The sequence below is a fragment of the Schistocerca serialis genome, chromosome 5 (assembly GCF_023864345.2).
Source record: "Schistocerca serialis cubense isolate TAMUIC-IGC-003099 chromosome 5, iqSchSeri2.2, whole genome shotgun sequence".
Taxonomy (NCBI): Eukaryota; Metazoa; Arthropoda; class Insecta; order Orthoptera; family Acrididae; genus Schistocerca; species Schistocerca serialis.
The window spans coordinates 28,899,918-28,924,222 of NC_064642.1; the positions used below are offsets into that span (position 1 = coordinate 28,899,918).

Sequence of the window (24,305 nt, forward strand, 5' to 3'; positions counted from 1 at the left end):
GAGAATGTGCTGGCCAAGGCAGCAGTCGAACATTTTCTGTATCCAGAAAGGCCCGTACAGGACCTCCAACATGCGGTCGTGCATTATCCTGCTGAAATGTAGGGTTTCGCAGGGACCGAATGAAGGGTAGAGCCACGGGTCGTAACACATCTGAAATGTAACGTCCACTGTTCAAAGTGCCGTCAATGCGAACAAGAGGTGACCGAGACGTGTAACCAGTGGCAGCCCATACCATCACGCCGGTTGATACGCCAGTATGGCGATGACGAATACACGCTTCCAATGTGCGTTCACCGCGATGTCGCCAAACATGGATGCGAGTACCATGATGCTGTAATCAGAACCTGGATTCATCCGAAAAAATGACGTTTTGCCATTCGTGCACGCAGGTTCGTCGTTGAGTACGCCATCGCAGGCGCTCCTGTCTGTGATGCAGCGTCAAGGGTAACCGCAGCCACGGTCTCTGAGCTGATAGTGCATGCTGCTGCAAACGTCGTCGAACTGTTGTTGCAGGTGGGTGTTGTCTTGCAAACGTCCCCATCTGTTGACTCAGGGATCAAACGTGGCTGCACGATCCGCTACAGCCACGCGGATAAGATGCCAGTCATCTCGACTGGTAGTGATACAAGGCCGTTGGGATCCAGCACGGCCTTTCCGTATTACTATCCTGAACCCACCGATTCCATATTCTGCTAACAGTCATAGGATCTCGACCAACGCGAGCAGCAATGTCGCGATACGATAAACCGCAATCGTGATAGGGTACAATCCGACCTTTATCAAACTCGGAAACGTGATGGTACGCATTTCTCCTCCTTACACGAGGCATCGCAAGAATGTTTCACCAGGCAACGCCGGTCAACTACTGTTTGTGTGTGAGAAGTCGGTTGCAAATTTTCCTCATGTCAGCACGTTGTAGGTGTCGCGACCGGCGCCAATCTTGTGTAAATACTCTGAAAAGCTAATCATTTGCACATCACAGCATCTTCTTCCTGTCGGTTAAATTTCGCGTCTGTAGCACGTCATCTTCGTGGTGTAGCAATTTTGATGGCCAGTAGTGTACTTCACCAGCAATGAGACTAACGTGCACTATCTTGAGTTAAGGAACTTTTTGTTCTCATGAGTAAAGAACCCTGTCACCACACGCGTGCTGTTTGTGTTATAGAGGCGGATACCGGCCACCAAACAACGTCCTCCCCCCCCCCCCCTCCCGCTTCCCCGTGGTACGAGGAGCTCACACCCCGGCGGCTCACCTACCTGCAGGCGGTCGTTGCCGGTGTCGCAGACGTAGAGCAGGGTGCCCGCCTCGTCAGCGGAGACGGCGAGCCCTTCGGGGCTGCGGAACTGGCCCGGCGCGCCGCCCTTCCTGCCCAGCGACGCCACCACCCGGCCCTCCGCGTCCAGCTCGTGCACGCAGTGGGCGTACTTATCTGCAACAACGTCAGAACGCAGGTCACTCCACTGCACGCCACTTTCTTCCAGGTATTACACATAAAAAAACAACAACAGAAACTCCACCGCAGTCTCTTTCTGCGGAGTATTACAAGCTAAAAAATCAGAACAGACGTCTCTACAAACAAGCCGATTTTGGGTATTAAAGCACGGCAATGAAAAAATTTCTTATGCCTGTCAGTTTTAATGTCAGGGATTACACTAAATTATTTGCACGATAGAAATGTGCACGATTGCCACAACGGCGTTATGACAAATACAAACCCTGGAGACTACAACACCAAAAATGCAGGATGCATGGCACCTGCTACCGATATATAACTTTTTTTTGAATTATATGTAAATATTTGTAATTTAAATGCTTTATTTTAATAAGTAGGGACATTACTTCACTGTATGTGTACATTTAGGTAGAATTTTGTTGACGTTTCATAGTATTTATCTGTGTATTACTGTGAAACTTATAATCTCTGGGAAAAAGCCAAAGGAATTGTTTTTTCTGTCGACTAGGAACGATAATAGCAATGCTTGTGCGTTGTAAAATCTGTGGGTAGGGGGTTGCTGCGCAGAGCGCGCGGAGAAAGAAGACGGGTTCCAGAGCCTGTAGCGTGCAGAAGTGTGGTGTTAACGCTCTCGCAGCAGAGAGTACCATTTTCGGCGGCATCACGTACGCGCGCCGGCCAGATCTCTAGAGCAGGAGGATGGACAGTGGACGGGCGGAAGAGGCTCTATTAATTACGACTGCCCGTTCCTGTAATTAGCCGTGGCCCCACAACATGCTACCGTCTTCAACAACAGCAGCAGTTGCAGCAACACAGATTCGTCGTCGGCTCTGAGTTTCGCCGTATGCACAGCACTGAAGTAAGACTTCATTGGTAGAAGGTATTAACGGCTAACCCAGCAGCACAACTGAATGCGATTTGACTGATAAGATTTATTTAAATAATAATCAGTTAAACTCAGTGCGATTGTGTCCCCATTGCCCCCAGACATTGTTACCAAGCATGATCCTTGTTCCTTTTTTATCCTAATATGCTAACTGAGCCTCATAAGAAACAAGTTGAATAGTTTATTAATGAATAATTTCTCTTTTAACAATTGTAGCCTCAGTCTACTTTCAATTAACTGTTGTACAACAGAGGCTTCAGTATATGACTAAGTAAAGCAATTTCATTTCTCAAATTTGAGAATCAGTCACTGGAAAAAATCCAAATCCAAAGAAACGCACAAATTAAGAATGCGAAAGTTTTATTTGTTTTACATATAGCTTGGAGCACATGGCTGTTTGGTTTGGTACGTATTCTAGTATTTAATTCTGTTCAAGTCAGTACAAAAGCTTAGTTGTTCAGACAATAATATGAAATCCAATTTGCAAAATAAGTAACGGCGAAGTAAAAAGCACTTGTTTTTTTTTCTACATTTCTTTCATGACGTTATGCTGAGGTCACTGAAAGTCATGCAAAATTGTTAAGGAATTGTTCACGTAACGAAGTTCAGTACTAAGATACAGTTTAACTGCATATTTTGAAATCATTACTCGATTGCCCTTTTCATAATTTAATGCCAAACGTAACGTAAGTGTGACTTCTCAGTTTCCTTTATCATTACATACTCACTTAAAATTAGTCTGAATAAAAAGTCCTAGTGGGCTGGCGACCGTTAATTATTTCCTTTTCGTTCATTAGTGTGACTTCTGGATTAATGATCAGTGGTACTCCTTTCTGTCCCGTGTTGTTCGTGAGTGAATGCACAAAATAACTTTCATTTTCCAAATTATAGCCCTGTTCGGTTTAATTACTTCTAATTTTAGCAGACTTTCCATCAGAAGGGTCGGTTGTACATTTTCCTCCTACTTATCGGTATCACTTCTTCGGGAAAGATAGCCTTATACAATTAGAAACAATCCATTAGGCATATACGCGATCCACGGTCATATTTTATATCGCAAGCGGGATAGGCCGATTAGTAAGAGGGAGGTCACAAGACCACTGCGTCATCGTAGACGAGAAAATCCGTGAAAATCGCGAGTCAAATAAAGACCGTTACGAGAAGCCAACTTCGTTGTGAACACACGCAGATCCGTTCCAAGCTTCACATACTCCTTCTACTGTTCGGACTTCAGAATTGCCGCAATATACAGCAATTTATTTCTCCACTAGAAAATTCAATTTAGACAGTACATTGAACGCAGTAATTTTCTATGAACGTGACGAAATAGTTCGCGGATGAATGGCTGGATTTCGGTATTTAACGGCACAATATTTCGGCACGCGACTACGTTGCTATTATCAGATCAGGTGTATTAATGAACTGAGTACCTAAGAGCTCGCACGGGGCTTTTATATCGTCCCACCTTCCCTTTGACCTGAAGGAAGCCGGGGAGGGGGGGGGGGGGGACCAGGGGGAGGGGGGGGGGAAGGGTTGATGACAACGTGGTCACATCGTGAAATATTGTGCATATTAGACACTGACAACTGGACATTCACCTGTGAACTATTGCGTGATGAGCAGCGGTGGGAGAAACTGAAGAATCACACTTGTATGAAAGTGTTCAGGAGACTATCATAATTAAATTTAGAGATGACGAAGTATTTGTGTCATATAACTGCACCTGCATATGACATCCATGATAACACAGGTCTGCAAAAGAATATTTTTTTAAAGTCGTTTGAAATTTGATAACTGCCTTTTATGTACTTTCCAGCGCTGATTTCAAAAATGCAATCCATTTTTTTCTATCACGTCATCTTTTCTCACAAAAAAGGGAGTATTTTTGGGTATAATAACAAAATTTAAGCAATTTATCACATTTTGACCAGCGTTATAAAACTTTATTTTATACAGCGTGTTACAAAAAGGTACGGCCAAACTTTCAGGAAACATTCCTCACACACAAATAAAGAAAATATGTTATGTGCACATGTGTCCGGAAACGTTTAATTTCCATGTTAGAGAACATTTTAGTTTCGTCAGTATGTTCTTCTACCTACGCTCAATGGAGCACGTTATCATGATTTCATACGGGATACTCTGCCTGTGCTGCTAGAACATGTGCCTTTACAAGTACGACACAACATGTGGTTCATGCACGATGGAGCTCCTGCACATTTCAGTCGAAGTGTTCGTACGCTTCTCAACAACAGATTCGGTGACCGATGGATTGGTAGAAAAAAAGCACTCCGCCTTCAGGCCACAAGTGGCCCATCGGGACCATCCGACCGCCGTGTCATCCTCAGTGAGGATGCGGATAGGAAGGGCGTGTGGTCAGCACACCGCTGTCCTGGTCGTTCTGATGGTTTTCTTTGACCGGGGCCGCTAGTATTCGGTCGAGTAGCTCCTCAATTAGCATCACGAGGCTGAGTACAGATGGATTGGTAGAGGCGGACCAATTCCATGGCCTCCACGCTCTCCTAACCTCAACCCTCTTGACTTTCATTTATGGGGGCATTTGAAAGCTCTTGTCTACGCAACCCCGGTACCAAATCAAGAGACTCTTCGTGCTCATATTGTGGATGGCTGTGATACAATACGCCATTCTCCAGGGCTGCGTCAGCGCATCAGGGATTCCATGCGACGGAGGGTTGATGCACGTATCCTGGCTAACGGAGGACATTTTGAACATTTCCTGTAACAAAGTGTTTGAAGTCACGCTAGTACGTTCTGTTGCTGTGTGTTTCTATTCCATGATTAATGTGATTTGAAGAGAAGTAATAAAATGAGCTCTAACATGGAAAGTAAGCGTTTTCGGACACTTGTCCACATAACATATTTCCTTTCTTTGTGTGTGAGGAATGTTTCCTGAAAGTTTGGCCGTACCTTTTTGTAACACCCTGTATATAATTCATGTTGTAAACTACATTTCCAGTACACTTTCATTTCTCTTTAAGATCATAAGACCTCATAATAACGCTTTCGCTTTCTATCGAAGCTTCTTTTATTGCTTTTCCGGCTGTGGACTCGTTGAGGATCATCTCTTTTTATCATCCAGCAGTAGTCCGCTGTCATGTTGACGTTCCATCTTCCTTGATATCTTCTCTCCATTCCTTTGATGTTTTGGTGGAATCTTTCGCCCTGCTCTTCACTTACATCAGCAAGGTTTCCAGGGAAGTAGTCAAGATGTGAGTGGAGAAAATGAACTTCGATGCTCATGTTACAGCCCAGCTTCTTAAGGTTGTCGAGCATGTCTGCGACGATTGTCTTGTAGTTTTAATCTCTCTTGTTTCCTAGGAAACCGGTAACAAGTAATTTATAAGATGTCCATGATGCCTTTTCATTTGTTTCCACTTTGTTCACAAAGTTGGGATCTGCCATTAGTTTTCTCATGTCTAGTCCGACAAAGATTCCTTCCTTTAGATTTGCCTCGGATAAACCAGGAAACTGTCCACAAAAATGTCTGAAACACTCTCCTTTTTTTGGCAATGCCTTAACAAATTGTTTCATCAGCCGCAACTTAATGTGAAGTGGTGGAAGTAACACCTTTTTGGGATCCACAAGGCTTTGCCCCTCAACATTTTTAACGCCTACCTGTAAGGTTTTTCTCAAGGGAAAAGCTTCTTTTATGTAGTGTTGCTTTCTGTCTCTACTGTCCATTCACAGAGAATGCAAGGGAACTTGGTATAGCCACTTTGTTGACCAAGCAACATTGAAATCACTTTTAAATCACAACATAGTGTCCATTTGTGGTCTGAATAGCAGAGTTTGTTTCAAACCAGTTCAAGGTTTTCGTAGCATTCTTTGAAGTGAACCGAGTGTCCAACTGGTATAGAAGCATACTTACTGCCGTTGTGTAGAAGTACTGTTTTAAGGCTTCTTTTTGAAGAATCAATAAAAAGCCTCCACTCATCAGCAGCATATAATTATTCTATTTTGAAACTTGCCATAAGTACAGGAACATCACTGCAAAACACCAAGTCACCTTCTAGAGAAAAGAAAGATACAAACTCCTTTTCTCTCGATCGATACCGAGAACAGTATGTACCCGGAGCCAACATATGTTTGTCTTTCAATCTAGATCCTAAAACCGCTGCCGATTCTTTAGAAAGGCCTGGGTCTCTAACTAAATCGTTCAGTTCAGATTGTGAGAATGGAATGGGATCGGTTGTGCCAGGATCGTAGCAATCTCTGTCTTCTTCACTATCACCTTACTGAGCCAATGGCTCGAGATAATCTGTACCATCCAAAGAATCTGGAGGAGAGGGTGTTGGTCCTTCAGGTCCATGAGGAACAAGGCGAATGGCTGACTGAGTGTTAGGGTAAGAAATATCCTCTTTGTTTTTCAAATTGAAACCTCGTACGTTGCAAAACCAAAAGTAGCAGTCATCTATATGATATTTGGGCTCCCTCCAAACCATTGGTATTCCAAAACGTAAGGACTGCTTTTTACGTTGAAACCAGTGCCTCAGTTCTTCAACACACACTGAACAAACTTTGTGTGGGCGCCCAAAGTTTATTTTGGTCGCCTAACTTTATACCAAAATAGGCGAAATATACTTTTCCAACAAAATCGGAAATGTTTCTTTGTTGCTTTTTAACGGTATAGTTACCACAAATGCAGCAGAAGCAATCTGACGAGTTTATACATCCTCTGGTAGCCATTGTCCATTGTCCATAAAACAACTTCACAACACAAGAAAACAGTCACTAGTTTAAAGCACTAATAACAACAACACGTGAAAGGCACAGAGTGAAGAGGTACTGTGAACTGAAGGACAATAGCAGAAGCTCACTGATTGGTGGCGATGGGGGATGGGGAAGCGTGACAGACAGGCACTGACATGAAAATACTGCTGATTTCTCCTAATTACTCTTTATTTTAAGTATATCTAGTATAAAAACGGCTAAATAACAGTTCATTGAGATCCTAAAAGCCAAAATTCAAACTCACTAGAGTGCTGAAATATCGAAAAAGCTAAATTAGACAAGCAGTTTGTGAAATAACTGTACGTGATGGAATTTTTTCTCTATTTTTCCCGCAATCAGCGTTGAAACCCCTAAAAAAATCACTTAATAAATTTGAAACAATTTTTATGTCGCAGACCTGTGTATCCATATTAGAAATATTTAATAAATTCTAGCCTACCACTGGAAAGCGGTTCTAGGCGCTTCAGTCCGGAACCGCGCTGCTGCTACGGTCGTAGGTTCGAATCCTGCCTCGGGCATGGATGTGTGTGATGTCCTTATGTTAGTTAGGTTTAAGTAGTTCTAAGTCTAGTGGACTGATGACCTCAGATGTTAAGTACCATAGTGCTTAGAGCCATTTGAACCATTTGAAAGAGAAAAGAAAAAGAAAAAAGGCGTATGGCATTGTTGTCTGGGAGATCCTGAGGAGTAGATTCAGGCGCCTAATAGGAGAGATTTTCTCCCACTGCGCGCAATGACAATTTTCCACGAGGTGCGTGAGATTTCCATCTCAGGTCTATCTGTCGAGCCTAGGCTACTAATGCACGCGTATGTTTAGTGTGAACTCCTCTTTCTGTTGTGTAGTGACGCGAGAGAAGCTGCAAGGTGAAACCGCGTAATAGAACACAACGTACTCCTTTCGAATTGCACCGTGTGAATTGCTGAGTTTGACGTCCACATCCGATGGACGGATCATGAACAATGTCACCCTCACTTCATGTGAACTGCGATGAGTTTTGGAATTTAATCCAGGACACTGATGCTAAATCCGATGATCAAAAATTTTGCTCTTGGCGGTCGAATAATAGTGGTGAAAATTTCCTCTACCGCCAGTATTCGAACTAGCTACCTCCGAGAAGAGCGCCAATGCTGTGCATTAGCCACCTCGGCTAGAGATGCCAGTGTAACAAGAAACGTTTTCAGTGGGATTAGCCATACAAACTCTAAATGCATATTATACGCCTCTCTTTGAAATAATATCGTTAAATATTTGTAGCCGGCAGCAGTGGACGAGCGGTTCTAGGCGCTTCAGTACGGAACCGCGCGACCGCTAAGGTCGAATCCTGCCTTGGGCATGGATCTGTGTGACGTCCTTAGGTTAGCTAGGTTAGAGTAGTTCTAGGGGACTGATGACCCCAGATGTTACGTCCTATAGTGCTCAGACCCATTTGAACCATTTTTGAAATATTTGTAACAAGTATTCACAATCCGAAGCGTGACAGCACTGTTAATGGCCCATCGTATTGGGTCTTGAACGTCTAAAAATAGAAAACTCCAGTGATATAAATACGTAGACTTCCGTCTGGGTGTAATGCCGCGTCATCTTGTAAGATACAAAAACATAAAAAAAACACGTTTCATCCATGTATCAGCTGCCTTCCTCAGGGCGCGGGTTGGTGCTGCAAATTGTGTAGTTCTGAGTGTGTTATAATACCACCAAGATTCTAAGATTTTTATTGACCCCAAAATACCACTGATCTGGGGTACAACAGAGGGACTCGAAATATGGCAGACTGTTCTCGGGATACACGGCTTACTGTCCGTAGGAACAGTGTCTTCCAGCTGTTAGCAGCGAAATAGACGCCAGTTCCGCACTGTTGCGTTGGGTTAGCCGATCGTGGCCGTGTCCAGTGTCCGGAGAGGCCGCTGCACTGTGATCGTAAGCGGCCCTTCGAAATGGGTTCGACGGCAGCCAGGAACCGAGAGCCGCTCGCCCTCCCAGTTGATGCTGGTGAACCGCTCCTTAACTTCAATTGGCTATCTTCCTTTGCCAGTAGCCAATGGTTGAGGGTAAGGATACAACAGCTTTGTACCAAACTGGACATCAAGCCGGCCGCTGTGACAGAGTGGTTCTAGGCGCTTCAGTCTGGAACGGCGCTGCTGCTACGGTCGCAGGTTCGAATCCTGCCCCGGGCAAGGATGTGTGTGATGACCTTAGGTTAGTTAGGTTTAAGTAGTTCTAAATCTAGGGGACTGATGACCTCAGATGTCAAGTCCCATAGTGCTTAGAGCCATTTGAACCAGTTTTGAACATCAACAACAGGACACTGCTCCAGGAGAATCTACGGCTAAAGTCGAAAGAGTTGGTGATGGATTGGAAGAAAATGGACAGAATAACGCACAGGCTACGTTGCACAGTAAAATAATTGGTCGACAGTTAAATGAAGAATAAATCGAGGAATTGGCAAGGAAGACAAAATGTTCAAATGTGTGTGAAATCTTATGGGACTTAACTGCTAAGGTCATCAGTCCCTAAGCTTATACACTACTTAACCTAAATTATCCTAGGGACAAACACACACACCCATGCCCGAGGGAGAACTCGAACCTCCGCCAGGATCAGCCGCACAGTCCATGACTGCAGCGCCTTAGACCGCCCGCAAGGAAGACAAGCGGTGCTGGGGCCGGAGTGGATGCACAATGAACCGTGCTGAATCCGTTGTCACAGACCATCAGCGAGGCTCTGACGTCCAAGGTGTACGCTATGCAGTGCCCCTACAAGGTTCCCCACGGGAAAAATGGTCGAATCTGTTCGGGCAGTACCCCCTTCTCGTCTCGCAAGTCGAAGTCGAGAAGATGAGACAGGAAACAGTCAGAATCCTACAAAGACCGAAACCGTCCAAACCGAGCATCACACAGGGAGGAAGGGCTACTACAAGAGAACTTAGCAGGAATGACGGTATTCTGACTCTCCCCGTGGAAAAAAATAACGCTACTGATGTTTAATGGACACTACACAACATGAATCAAAAATGAGTGACCTGTTGATTATCCTATCTACAGAGAACTTAGAAGTGAACTGACAATGAAGACAATCAAACAAAGATTCCAGCATTCGTCTTGAGACAGTCTGGCGTTTCAGTGCCAAACTCCTAGCGACAACAAGAAATTATGGAATACGTAAGATCTATAAGAACAGCTGCCCCCTCAGGCCATAGATTATGGGATCGACTCTCCAACCTATAATCTGGTGATGTGTTTGACTATTAAATTACGTTAGCTTGTGGGACCCACAGAATCATATGTAAAGGATTCGACTCACTTCATGCAATTTATACAGGAGCAGCACACTGATATAATGGTCAGTTCTGACACAAAGTCTCTCTTCTGTAACGTACCAATATAGACTATTAGTATCCTTCAAGCAGGTATATCACCTGATATTTGTGCCCTGGGGCAGGTATGCTTCCTTCAACTTATTTCAATTGGGGTCATAAATTTGAGGAAGAAAAGGACGAAGTAGAAATCGGATCCCGTTCCACCATTCTCTCTCTCTCTTTCTCTCTCTCTCTCTCTCTCTCTCTCTCTCTCTCTCTCTCTCTCTCTCTCCCTCTCCCTCCCTCCGCAAAACAGCAGAAATCTTCGTCAATCTTATCAGCAAGCTGTATTACATTTCACAGAAATGGGCCAGCGCTGTTGGCTGCGATACGTGGACGACACTTTTGTCATTTGTGTAAATGGAGAAATAGGTCTGCATAAGATTCGTAAGCACTTTAACATAGGAACATTCAGTTTACGCAGAAACAAAATGGTAACTGTGCAATACTATTCTTGGACTTGGAGATCTGCTTCACTCACTAAGCAAAATGGGACACAAGGTATACCAGAAATCAGCCATCACCAACTGATACCTAGATGTCGGTTCCAACAGCACCTGGACCGAAAGTGCACCTTTCTTGACACGCTCACTGCCCGAGCTCACTGAACTGCCGATACGCACAATATGAAACAAGAATTGAGAAAGCTATGTATCACCTTCCAACCAAACACATACAAAAGCAAAACAACAGCTACGCAGTCAGCAGCAAGCAAGAGAGAGGAAATGAAATAAAATAACAGCTTCCAGAGATGCGCTCATGTTAAGGGTGACAGCGATAGCAGGCAAGATCCTTCGTCGAGGAGGCATCAAACTAGTTCTCCACAGTGGCTGCAGGAAACAGAATTTGCTAGGGTCCAATAACAATGTCGCTAAAGCCCCCGATACTGCAGGTATACATACGATGTGACTCTGTCGTGTGACCAACATTCGGAAAACCGTGAGACCTTTTAGCATCGAAAAACAGATTATGAGGCACTATGTTGCACTGGGGCATCACAGGAGAACGGTACAAGTGGAGCATCGTTGCAACTGTGGGCAGCTGATGAAAACCAGAGTACTTGGGAGACAGATGTGGCTGCGTACACACAAAAGAAGAGTACACACAAAAGAAGAGAATGTATTCGCCAGAAAAAGCATTAGACGTGTTGACAGTTCAGAACAAGACCTGTTTAAACGACATTCAAAACCAACAACCTTCCTCCATTTTCATGAGCTTATAGCCTCGGAGGAGGGTCGTATTACTGCTGAGTAAAGCAGTATCGTAACAGGGCGCGCGGTAACACTATGAGTGCGAGTGTCTCGAGTTCTGGAATCGTTACGGTCCCGATTATGCTTTGTGTAAGCTGCGTCTACCTCAAGCAGAAAATAGCCCATCCACGTGAAGTCCCAGTACGTCAACAACCAGTGGATTCAATTACGTTTAGCAAATAATGATTAGTTAAGCAAGACTTAGATAAGACGCTGCCTGATACACAAAGAAAAATGCCAATCATGAGAAACAACTGAATGGAGCTATTTGCTGCTAAATGACTGTAGAGAAATTTGTCAGGAAGGGAGGATTTGGGATATCACTGAACTAGGTTGGAAGTTCTGAACTAGCGTAAAGGAGAAACGGAATGTACTGTGCATAACTGTCGACTTGTAAGATGTGTGTCGAGACTTTGCAGCAGCGCCGTGAGATGGCCAGAAGGCTTACCGCAGTATTTTCTCGCCGACCACGTACAGCTTACGCTTTGAAGGAGTTAGCTCCTCCGAGCAGCGTCGTAACTGTTGTAGTTTCCTGAGGAAGAAATGAATGTTGCAGCAGTGTTGTTTTCATGTAAAACTTCAGACGACAACCTGGCATCCACTACTGGCTCCCTGGCCTGCGCAAGTGTGACTCTGTGGTCACAGGGCAGCGTCCTCACTGAACACTGCCGTGGCCGGCTAAATAAACAGAGTGGCGTCTTTTTCACGAGTCACAAAATACGGTTCCCACAAACACGTCACCGATCTGCAATAACCAGCAGGCTGTGTAATTCATGAATCGTCTACAATATCTCACGTCCCTATCTTCCTCCCCAGACAGTGGTATTTTACAGTCAATGACGTCTTATCACAGCGTCGGAAACGTGATATATCGTAGCATTTCCTCAGAATTATGAAAAAAATGGTGCTGTGAATGTTTCATTTTTCTCAGGCCATTGAGATATATAGAAAATAAATTATTTTGGCAGGTTTCAGTCCCAACCATTCATTATTAAAAATACACTTGGGTACAGGGTTCTTTGGAAATTATAACAGAAGTGGCAGTTTACCTTCACCAGACATCTTACACATTTTGTAGACTACAGTGAAATGCCATTTGCGAGGAAGTTTGGTTAACACCAACACTTCTCTTGTTACCATGTAAAATTTGCTACTTTTACAAAAACACAACATAGGTTACAAACATTTAGCTGACTAACACTAATGCATTTGAGATTGCGATGCGATCCTGCTACAGTACATTAGTAAACTGTTGACTGAGTGCAACACAGGTCAATAGTTTATGAAGAAGCTCATTCTTAGTTTGAAAATAAACATGTACACTACTAACCATTAAAACTGCTACACCAAGAAGAAATGCAGATGATAAACGGGTCTTCATTGAACAAATATATTATACTAGAACTGACATGTGATTACATTTTCACGCAATTTGGGTGCATAGATCCTGAGAAATCAGCACCCAGAACAACCACCTCTGTCAGTAATAACGGTCTTGGTACGCCTGGGCATTGAGTCAAACAGAGTTTGGATGGCGTGTACAGGTACAGCTGCCCATGCAGCTTCGATACGATACCACAGATCCTCAAGAGTAGTGACTGGCGTATTGTGACGAGCCAGTTGCTCGGCCACCATTGACCAGATGTTTCCAGTTGGTTTGAGATCTGGAGAATATGCTGGCCAGGGCAGCAGTCGAACATTTTCTGTATCCAGAAAGGCCCGTACAGGACCTGTAACATCCGGTCGTGCATTATCCTGTTGAAATGTAGGGATTCGCGGGGATCGAATGAAGGGTAGAGCCACGGGTCGTAACACATCTGAAATGGAACGTCCACTGTTCAGAGTGCCGTCAATGCGAACAAGAGGTGACCGAGACGTGTAAGCAATGGCACCGCATACCATGACGCCGGGTGATACGCCAGTATGGCGATGACGAATACACGCTTCCAATGTGCGTTCACCGCGATGTCACCAAACACGGATGCGACCATCATGATGCTGTAAACAGAACCTGGATTCACCCGATAAAAATGACGTTTTGCCATTCGTGCACCCAGATACGTCGTTGAGTACACCATCGCAGGCGCTCCTGTCTGTGATGGAGCGTCATGGGTAACCACAGCCATGGTCTCCGAGCTGATAGTCCGTGCTGCTGCAAATGTCGTCGAACTGTTCGTGCAGATGGATGTTGTCTTGCAAACGTCCCCATCTGTTGACTCAGGGATCGAGACGTGACTGCACGATCCGTTACAGCCATGCGGATAAGATGCCTGTCATCTCAACTGCTAGTAATACAAGGCCTTTGGGATCCAGCACGGCGTTCCGTATTACCCTCCTGAACCCACCGATTCCATATTCTGCTAACAGTCATTGGATCTCGCCCAACGCGAGCAGCAATGTCGAGATACGATAAACCGCAATCGCTATAGGCTACAATCCGACCTTTATCAAAGTCGGAAACGTGATGGTATGCATTTCTCCTCCTTACACGAGGCATCACAACATCGTTCCATCAGGCAACGCCGGTCAACTGCTGTTTGTGTATGAGAAATCGGTTGGAAACTTTCCTCGTGTCAGGACGTTATAGGTGTCGCGACCGGCGCCAACCTTGTGTGAATGCTCTGAAAAGCTAATCATTTGCATATCACAGCATCGTCTTGCTGTCGGTTAAATCTCGCGTCTGTAGCACGTCATCTTCTTGGTGTAGCAATTTTAATGGCCAGTAGTGTATGTCTCACTGTTTCGCGTACGCAGAATACTACACTCCGTCGTTTTCGTGCATTTCTTATCTACTCAGGACTGTGGTGTAAGGCAATGTGTCACTTCTACAATTTGGTCATCAGCCTTCCGACTTGTCTGATGTGGTCCGACGCGGTGTCCTCTAGTGTGCCATCCACATCATCTCAGACCAGTATTGGCACCCAGCGTCCTCAGTTATGTTTTGGATATCTTCCAAGTTGTATTAACCGCTACAGCTTTTGCCCTCTATAGCTCGTTCTAGAATCAAGTAACTCCTGATGTCGTATCAAATATTCCATCATCCTGTTCCTCCTCCTAGTTAGTGATTTCAAATATTTCATTCCTCGACGATTTTGCGAAGAATTTGTGTCTTTCTTATCTTATCAGTTCACTTAATTTTCGGCATCTTTCTGCACCATCGTCAGGTAATGCAACGTTTGCGAAATAATGGCTGGCTCTGAGCACTATGGGACTTAACAGCTGTGGTCATCAGTCCCCTAGAACTTAGAACTACTTAAACCTAACTAACCTAAGGACATCACTCACATCCATGCCCGAGGCAGGATTCGAACCAGCGACCGTAGCAGCCGCACGGTTCCGGACTGCGCGCCTAGAACCGCGAGATCACCGCGGCCGGCTTGCGAAATAAGATAACTGGGATGCAGACTGACTGTACACGGTACAGACGTGTCACAAAATGGCACCTGCACGGTTTTCACAATATACAACACTGCAGAAGAAGCAGTGGCGTTGTTGCATGTCTTGTTTTGTCCGCAGCGTCGAGTATTTTTTTAATATGTCACTCGCTTACTACGACGTCAGTTTCGATTGGACGACCGAGAGAGATGACGCAGTGATTAATCCGTAACCGGGTCACCTGCGTTCTGAGGAACCACGACGATGTATTCTTCGATATCTCGCGTCAAACAATAGTGCCCGGTGACTTTTGTAGTCTCCTAATCAGCTACTGTCCATGTCCATGTGATTTGTTTTCCCACTTTAGCGGGCGTTGCGTCCCAGTGATCCATGTTCTGCTTCAGAGGCTGTGTCTGGCATCTTGCAACCGTCCTCTCCCGTGCGGCTCTTGTATAATGCTCCACAAAGAACGAAACGTGGTGTTTCTTCGACTTTGATCGAGAATACGGACAGTGATGATGGTGACATTAGTGGTGACGAGTCACATCATAAAAAGAGTGGCCATGATCCTGAAACTGTCGAACGTGTTGATCGATGTGATTATGTTATTCAAATTATGGAAACTGTTTAGTTGCTAGAAATAACTATGAATTATTGAAAATTACAATAGTTTTCAGAAGAGTACTATAAACAAGCATGACCTCTTCAGTTCGTTTGTCAGCACTTAGGTGCGTGGCAAGGCAAGTAAATAGTAAAAAAAGACAGCCGTCTACAAACGGTATGACATGATGTCGTCCTAAGAATAAACATAGAGGTGTCACTTCCAGATGACTGCAAGGAAAACGGTTACGAGTGAAACAGACAGAACTGAACTAAAAAATATCATTACGTAATTTAACTTATGGGCAGTCTTCAAATCAAATGCTGAGGCTATTTACAATATTTACGGTCTCTATTCTTCAGATGGTATGGTATTTGCGAGATATTTCTGTCTATAAAGTCTTTGTTGTTCCTGATAAGTTGTATTTGACAAAGATGAAACTTGACAAGAGAGAAAACAAACTGATAAACCATCGTAATTATTGGACAGAGCCATAATAAATATCAACTCCTATTCTGTCCGGGAGTACATAACAGTTGAAAGAGTGCTTGTAGGTTTCCGCAGCAGGTAATGTTTCAGGCTGTACACCCCATCTAAGCCAAGAAAATACGCGAAGAAAGGTTTTATCCTTGTTCATGCTAAGATGTGCTACTGACTGAATGTGGGGCTATATATTGAAGTCCATGCAGAAGAAAACTCGCCAATCTACTCTTCAAGAACTTCTCCATCCCACATTATTGGTGCTGAAGATGACCGAGCCTGACAAAGAAAGTAACAGAATCGTTGCTGTTGCCATCGGATTTTCTGGTGTAGAACATTTGAATGAACTGTCAAAATTTCGTGTAACATACTATATTGGAGCACGGAATAAAGATAAGAGAGAGCTTCCATTTTCGTTGACAGCAGTCAGAGGCAGAGCAGTAGGGACTTGAGAATAAGGTATCTGCGGTGAGAAAACTATTGTTTCCAACGTACTCAAGAGAAACAAGGCGTTAAATCTGGTCTCATCAATTAATTTTACCCAACAAGATGTAGAAATATTGGTTCTACTTCATTTTGGCTGCCTGATGCAGCAACCGATTATGAATATTTTTGAATGAAAATAGTCTCGGTTGCCGAACCTTTTTTCAATTAATAAGAAAAACGGTAAACAGAATGAGGAATGATTGCAAACAGTACAGCCACGCATTAAAGGGACAGTATTGTAGAATTATGCATAAACTTATGTAAAAATGTGGTAAGCTGAGCTCCATCCTTTAGTTTCCGCTGAAGGGCATTAAATAGGAATAAGAAGGGCCTCCATACTAAACTAGTCTGGTATTTTGCCTATTTTAGATTCCCATTTCCCCTACTGCCCACAGTTAATCTTGGTTAATTTTAGTTTTCTGCTCTTACTTCCCGTTTGGGTCCTTCGCGTATCTGAAAAGACACCGACGACCTGATGCTATATCCAGACGCTTCTTCTTCTTATCTGACGCTCTTCAGCGGCTGTTGACGGATGTGGCTTACTCTCCTATATTTTTACGTGAGTTTATGCATAACTGTATTACTGTCCCTTGTACGCGTGGTTGCGCGACTTAGAACCATGCTTCTTTCTATCTGGCGTTCTCTCATATTAAGTTTTTGTTCCACTGTCTCCAGGTAACGTGATGATGTCCTACAAGGGCGAAACGCGTAACAGTTATTAAAAAAAACAGTTGCGCAATGGAGACTGTTTTCATTCAAAGATGTAGAAAGTAAACCAGAAATCGTATTCTGTTATAACAAAGAGAGGAGTTTATGGACTATACGGAAAGAATCAATTACACGACGTCTCGAAGAACAACACGGTGGCCTGTGACAGTTTTTATTGCTGCACTGGATGCTCGTAGAGTGAATTCGTTTGTCCTTTGCAAAGAAAAGAGCGACGCTGAGCAACTTTTTTCATATAGAGTATGTGTACCTTGGAAAATAATTCGTAGGAGACAACCTGAAAAGGCTTTTACAGTGTCATTTCGTCCGACGAGGTCTAGGAGACATCTCTAGACAGACGATACTCATCACTCCACCAAGGTGCCAATGACTGCCTTATCTACGGCCGAGGGCGACAGCAGGCTGTCGCGCTTGTGCGTTTGCTGAGCGCCCCCCCTCCCCCCCCCCCCCCTGTGCCCCCAATGGGCAAAACAATATGGTCAAAGTGTTTCAGTAATACGCATGAAGAGTTGACAGAGTCATAAGGACAAACGTTTACTTTTGTCTACAGAGTGTTTCAGTTTTACAAGAACGTCATGCTTTCTGAAATTATGCAAGTGTTGGCAGTAGTTAATACACATTTACAACAGCAATCAGCAGTGCTAATAATTAGCAAAACTGAAGTCGGGCCTCGTAGAACCAGTTGAACCTTCAGTACGTGCCAGAACAGAACAGCAGCTCCTGTTACGAACTGAAGCGTGGGCTCGAAATCAGAAGGAGTGGGTTTCAAATCCCCACCACCCACCAGGATTTAGGCTCCCATGGTTTTACAAGCTGGATTAAATCGAATGAAGCAATGGTGTTTAATGACTGCGTTTTCAACGGAGTGTTAAACCTTCTGACTGCATGAAGAATTTAAGTTTTTTATAATTGTAGCCGTGACGTCTGAGCACAATACCACTTTTAACCCTACCACACCGACGCATTTTCCACAACGTCTATTAGCAGTTGGGGGGGGGGAGGTAATTTATGCCCACGCTACAAAAAAATTCTTTAATTGTTATTGGCTTATGTTAACAACATTCATTTTGAAGAGCTGCTTATATGTTAGCAACGTCCAGAACATGAAAATATCTTTTGGCACACCCTTAGCAACATCAACACGTTACCAATAATGTGTACTACCGAAAGCGGGAGAGGGGGGGGGGGGGGGGGGAGAGTACTTTATGCCCACCCTACAAAAATTTAAAAAATGCAAATCTCGTTAACTGTTGTTGACGTTTACTCACAACATACCTTTTAAAGAGATGTTGGTGTGTAAGTAAGAGCCTAAATCTGATAACACGGAATATGACATTCATTGGGGAAAGTGATATATATACTACTAAGACTTAAATTTTTGGGATAAGTTTAATTGAAAAATTTTAAACATTTACGGAGTCAGATAGAAGAATTCATTAAAAACAATAAAGCTTTTTTTTTCAAAATTTGAAAGTATAAAATAACTGATGAGATTACAATATTTTCAAAAGGTTGGCATAAATACCCCCCGCCCCCCTCTTCCTATGGTACTGGGAATGTTAATGTAACGAAGAAAGGTCCACACCGTCTGAGTCACTTTTTATTCGAATTATCGGTTTCGATCTCTGTTATTCATCATCAGAACCGTGTCTAATAAAAGGAGCGACTGGAGTTCGGTTGTACAAAGCTGATCATAATGTGGCATAACAGCACATACAGAGACAGTATACAAGCAAAAAATAAAACACCATAAAGCAATTAATTCCTTCATTACTGAGGATTGTATTAAAACTGCAGAATCTAGGCATCTTGAACTGCAAGGAAAGTTGTCCAGATATGGTAACATGACCGACGAGATACTCCAGCGTGTTCATCTAAAAATGCCACTTTCAAAATGAGTTGCAATTTTAAAGTAAAAGCCTTAGAAAAAGTAAGCACACTCATATACATAAATGATTACCTTTTACGACTTACCGGGCGGAGAGATAGAACGTTTAAAACGAGTTTCAAAGAGAACAGCTACTCCAAAAATGAGTTCGCTCTAGGCTCTCATATGTCACCTTACTACAATTTAATCTCTAATATGGGTATAAACATGGAGAACCTCGACAAAGCCAACGAGCCTACGGTATCTAGATGTGTTCGAGGAACCTGAAATATACCAGGTGAAAGGAAAAGAACCAGACAAAAATTTTAGGGGCAGAACGAGTTTTTTACGGAAGGGCTATCCCTTAATCGTGAATATGTATGTTTGCTGTGCGGTCTTCGCGACTGGCTGGCTGCAGCATGCTAAACACACACGCCAATGCAACGCAGTGCTAAGTGAAGCCTGTGGCTTGTTGTCATTGCGACTAGATTCTCGTGTTGACTGTTTACAGTCTCTAAGAGTGAAAGTTCGAGAACAAGATCCAACGACAATGGAATAAGGGACATGTTTAAGTTGTTGTCAGGTGGAAAATGTAAGAGATAATGATTGCTTTTGTAATGTTTTATATAATGTCTTGATATCCTGAAATATCGTTTCCTTCTGAGCAATATTAGAAAAAAGTGATACATGACTGTGCTATGGTATCTCAAATTTCGTCAGGTAATGTGTATATCAAGAAATTATAAACAAATTCCTCATTCCTTAAAGAGGTTTCTTTAGCTCACAGCCTCTGACTGGAAGTTCGAACATGAAATACGTCTCTAACATTCGTTTCACAAATTTATGACCTTTTCGTAGAACGTTACCACTTATTAATCTATCCTCGTTTGAGCGGCGTTAATGCAATTGCGTGTATTAGGAGTAGCGAGTCCTTCACAGCATGAAGCGTTAATGGTTATGGGAGAGTTCTCACGAGCAGACATATTTAGAACTTTTGTAGAGGAAGCCTTGCGTCATTTTCCTTAGCGCTGGGACATTCAGTACACTGTAGTTATATAGTAATTCTGGTTGGAGACGTGAAATTGCCCAAGACTGAAAGTTACTCCTCTGTTTCAAAACCTGTTCTGCGAAGTGATATTTAGGTCTGTCCTATCTTTGTTTATTCTTTTCCTCTGAAATTAACGAGTTTTAGATAGGAACAGAATTGTTTGTCGAGGAAAGAGAAATACTTGATCGCCGTTTCAATCAACAGATACACAGTTGGTTCCAGGAAACGCAAGAGTGCAATGACACATTGCGTTCTCGCTACTTTATTTATTTGATCGAGATATGAGGAAACACGTGGAATGCCGTTATCGTACCGAGAAACTTGCAGATAACTCAAGTAGGTTTATAATGGGTATCCGGTGGCGATATCGAGAAGTTGCGCAAATGAAAGGACCACCAGATTCTAATCAGGTTACACATCAAAAGAAAGTGTAGAATGTTCCAAACGTTGATAAGTAGGTAAAAGTATTGTATGATGTAGAAGATCTGCAATGCTTACCAAGAGTTTCCCGTTGCCGTGACGCGTCTCACAGGGATGGAACAGCTCATCTACATCTACGTGATTACTCTGCTTTTCACAATAAAGTGCGTGGCGGAGGCTTCAATGAACCACCTTCAAGCTGTTTTCTCTACCGTTCCACTCTCGAACGGCGGCCGGAAAAAACGAGCACTAAAATTTTTCTGTGCGAGCCCTGATTTCTCTTATTTTATCATAATGATCATTTCTCCCTATGTAGATGGGTGCCAGCAGAATGTTTTCGCAATCGGAGGAGAAAACTGGTGACTGAAATTTCATGAGAACATCCCGCCGCAACGAAAAACGCCGTTGTTTTAATGATTGCCACTCAAATTCACGTGTCATGTCTGTGGCACTATCTCCCCTATTTCGCGACAGTACAAAACGAGCCGCCATTCTTTGTACTTTTTCGATGTCATCCGTCAGTCCCACCTGATGCGGATCCCACACCGCACAGCAATACTCCAGAACAGGGCGGACAAGCGTGGTGTATGCAGTCTCTTTGGTATACCTGTTGGACCTTCTAAGTGTTCTGCCAATGAATCGCAGTCTTTGGTGTGCTCTACCTATAACATTATCTATGTGATCGTTCCAACTTAGCTTATTTGTAATTGTAATCCGTAAGTATTTAGTTGAGTTTACGGCCTTCAGATTTGTGTGATTTATCGCGAATCGAAATTTAGGGGATTTCTTTTAGTACTCATGTGAATAACTTCACACTTTTCTTTATTCACGGTCAATTGCCACTCATCGCACCATATACATATCTTATCTAAATTATTTTTCCATTAGTTTTGGTCATCAGATGACTTTACAAGACGGTAAATGACAGCATCATCTGCAAAGAATCTAAGGTTGTCTACTAAGATTGTCTCCTATATCGTTAACATAGATCAGGAACAATACAGTGCCTATAACACTTCCTTGCGGAACGCCGGATATTAATTCTGTTTTACTCGATGACTTCCCGTCTGTTACTACAAACTGTGACCTTTCTGACACGAAATCACGAATCCAGTCGCACAACTGAGGCGATACTACGCAGACACGCAGTTTGGCTAGAAGATGCTTGTGAGGGACGGTGTCGAAAGCCTTCTGGAAGTCTAAAAATATGGAATCAATTTGACATCCCCTGTCGATAGCATTCATTACTCCATGAGTATAAAGAGCGAGTTGTGCTTCAGAAGAGCTATGTTTTCTGAATCCGTGCTGACTATGTGTCAAAATCGTTTTTTCGAGGTAAATCATAATGTCCGAGCGCCCTATATGTTTCTGCAGATGCAATTTACTGGAGGATCGTTATCGCGAAGCATAGTGCCCAGAAGCTACTGGCTCAGCATAAGTGAATAAGCGAAATGTCAAAGTAGACCCGTACTCAGGGAATGAGCGTAGAAGGAATAGATGCAGAAATACGGCATCGGCCTTCTAGGCAAGCTGGAATTGGTTTACCATCGACTTTCTCCGATCTGTTATGAAGCGTCAGTATGTGCGCTTGTGTCTTGAGGATCACTGTAATGAGTACTTTTACAGTGCTGTGTTACAGTTGTCTTGTTACGGGATAACGGAAGGTGGAGGGTGGAACCCGATGCCGGCATACAGCCTGCTCCTCTCGAATTGCACAAAGGGGGCTCCCGCACTTAATGTACGCCATCCGACGCCGGGATCACCGTCGACAATGTCACGTGTGGGACACTGCTGAGAGATTTAGTATCTCATCCACGACAATGGTGCAAAGAGGGAGGGGGGGCGGTGGTCAGAAACTTTACGTCACACCGCCACTCCCGTGGCAGGCCAAATACTGGCAGTGAAAATTTTTCACCATCACGATACGAACCAGTGTATCTGGGTATCGAACAGGCACACCTCCGAGTTGAGCGCCACCTTAGAAACATGCGTTAGCGACTTCAGCTACTGCGACAGGCGCGGAGTGGCCGCGCAGTTTGAGGCGCCATGTCACGGATATCGCGAGCCCTCCCGCTAGAGGTTCGAGTCCTCCCTCGGGCATGAATGTGTGTGTGTGTGTTATTCTTCACATAATTTAGTTTAAGTAGTGTGTAAGTCTAGGGACCGATGACCTCAGCAGTTTGGTCCCTTAGGAATTCACACACATTTGAACATTTTGACAGGTAATGAGTCAGTAGCTAAATAAAAATGTGTTTCTGTATAATAATCATCTCCTTTCGATATACTGTACACACGTGTTACAACATTACCGAATAGTGCGCTACAGTGTTGTCTCGGTAAGAACACAGATGTTTGCGGAGCCAAGATTCGCTACACACCATCTGGACGCCTATTACAGGATATCAATGTGGAGCGTGATCACCCTTCGCATTTATGAGAGCTTCAGATCTGCTGGGAACTCTTTCAGTGGGGTGTCTGAATGTCTGTGGACGAAGGGAAATCAATTCTTCGTCAAGAGCAAAAAACCAAAGAACGTACTGATGTTGGACGATAGGGCCTGGAGCGAAGTCCACGTTCTAACTCATTCTAAAGGGCTTACAGTGGGTCCAGGTGAGGGCTCTGGGCAGGCCAGTCGATTCCAGGAATATTATCGTCCACAAACCATTGCATCACAGATACTGCATGCTGCCTTATGGCATGGTGCCCTGTCACGCTGATACAAACAGTCATCGTCTCTGAACTGTTCCCCTACTGCACACAGCATACAACGATCTAAAATGTGTTCGCGTCCTTCTGCATTTAGCATTTGTTTAAATGTAATAAGGGGACTAAAGTATCCGCCACAAGATGTCAAAAGTAAAGGCCCAGGTATACAACGAACACCAAGTTTATTTGAATTAAGAGAGCCACTTTCCTTCCTGGAAACAAGTCTTGAAAAAGTCATGAACAAAATAGACTCCTTTGGATAAAACACAAATAGTACTTGAGGTAGAGTGCCTATTAACTGCAAATAAACAAAGAGTTCTAGGTTGAAATTAACCCTAATCATTTACCGCCACAGAAGGACTCTGATATCTCATGTAACTGAAGTTTTCAAGATGAACTGCACGCACAAGGTGTCCTAATTAGAGTCCAGAAGGGACTAGCAAATCTTAGTCCTAAACTACATTCGGCGCAGCTCGTGACAAGGAAGAATTAACGTAAATATAATCCGAAGCAGAATGCCTCTACAACAAAAGGAAACCTCTTAGAAGATTTATTTATTTACTCGATCGGTATTTACAGGGCGAGATATTAAACTGGGACATTACAGCATTAAAATGAGACATTCAGCATTTCTTAATTACATAATACAAAATTTTATACAATATGACTTATTTTTTAAGCCATTCAGTGGCATTGTCCATGAGGTTCTGTGTATCCTACAGTCCACCATTAAAACCATGCACAGCACACTCGATCAACTGGGGCATTGCTTGGTTGAGTCCACATTCGCACTGAGGGTCGTTCGCGAGGCTCCATGTTGTCATCATCTCTCTGCATCTTCGGACACCCGTCCTCACACGGTTCAGCGCAGTCCACACTCTTCTGGAAAGCTTAAAGC

General features: G+C 43.6%; 1 protein-coding gene across 1 annotated transcript in view; it reads right to left on the reverse strand.

Moving 5' to 3' along the window:
• Positions 1-24,305, reverse strand: part of LOC126481723 (uncharacterized) — a 98,048-nt gene that overhangs the window by 34,159 nt on the left and 39,584 nt on the right. The window contains exon 5 of the mRNA XM_050105675.1: positions 1,258-1,430. Coding sequence (XP_049961632.1) covers positions 1,258-1,430 — 173 coding nt within the window. The remainder of the gene's footprint in view (positions 1-1,257; positions 1,431-24,305) is intronic.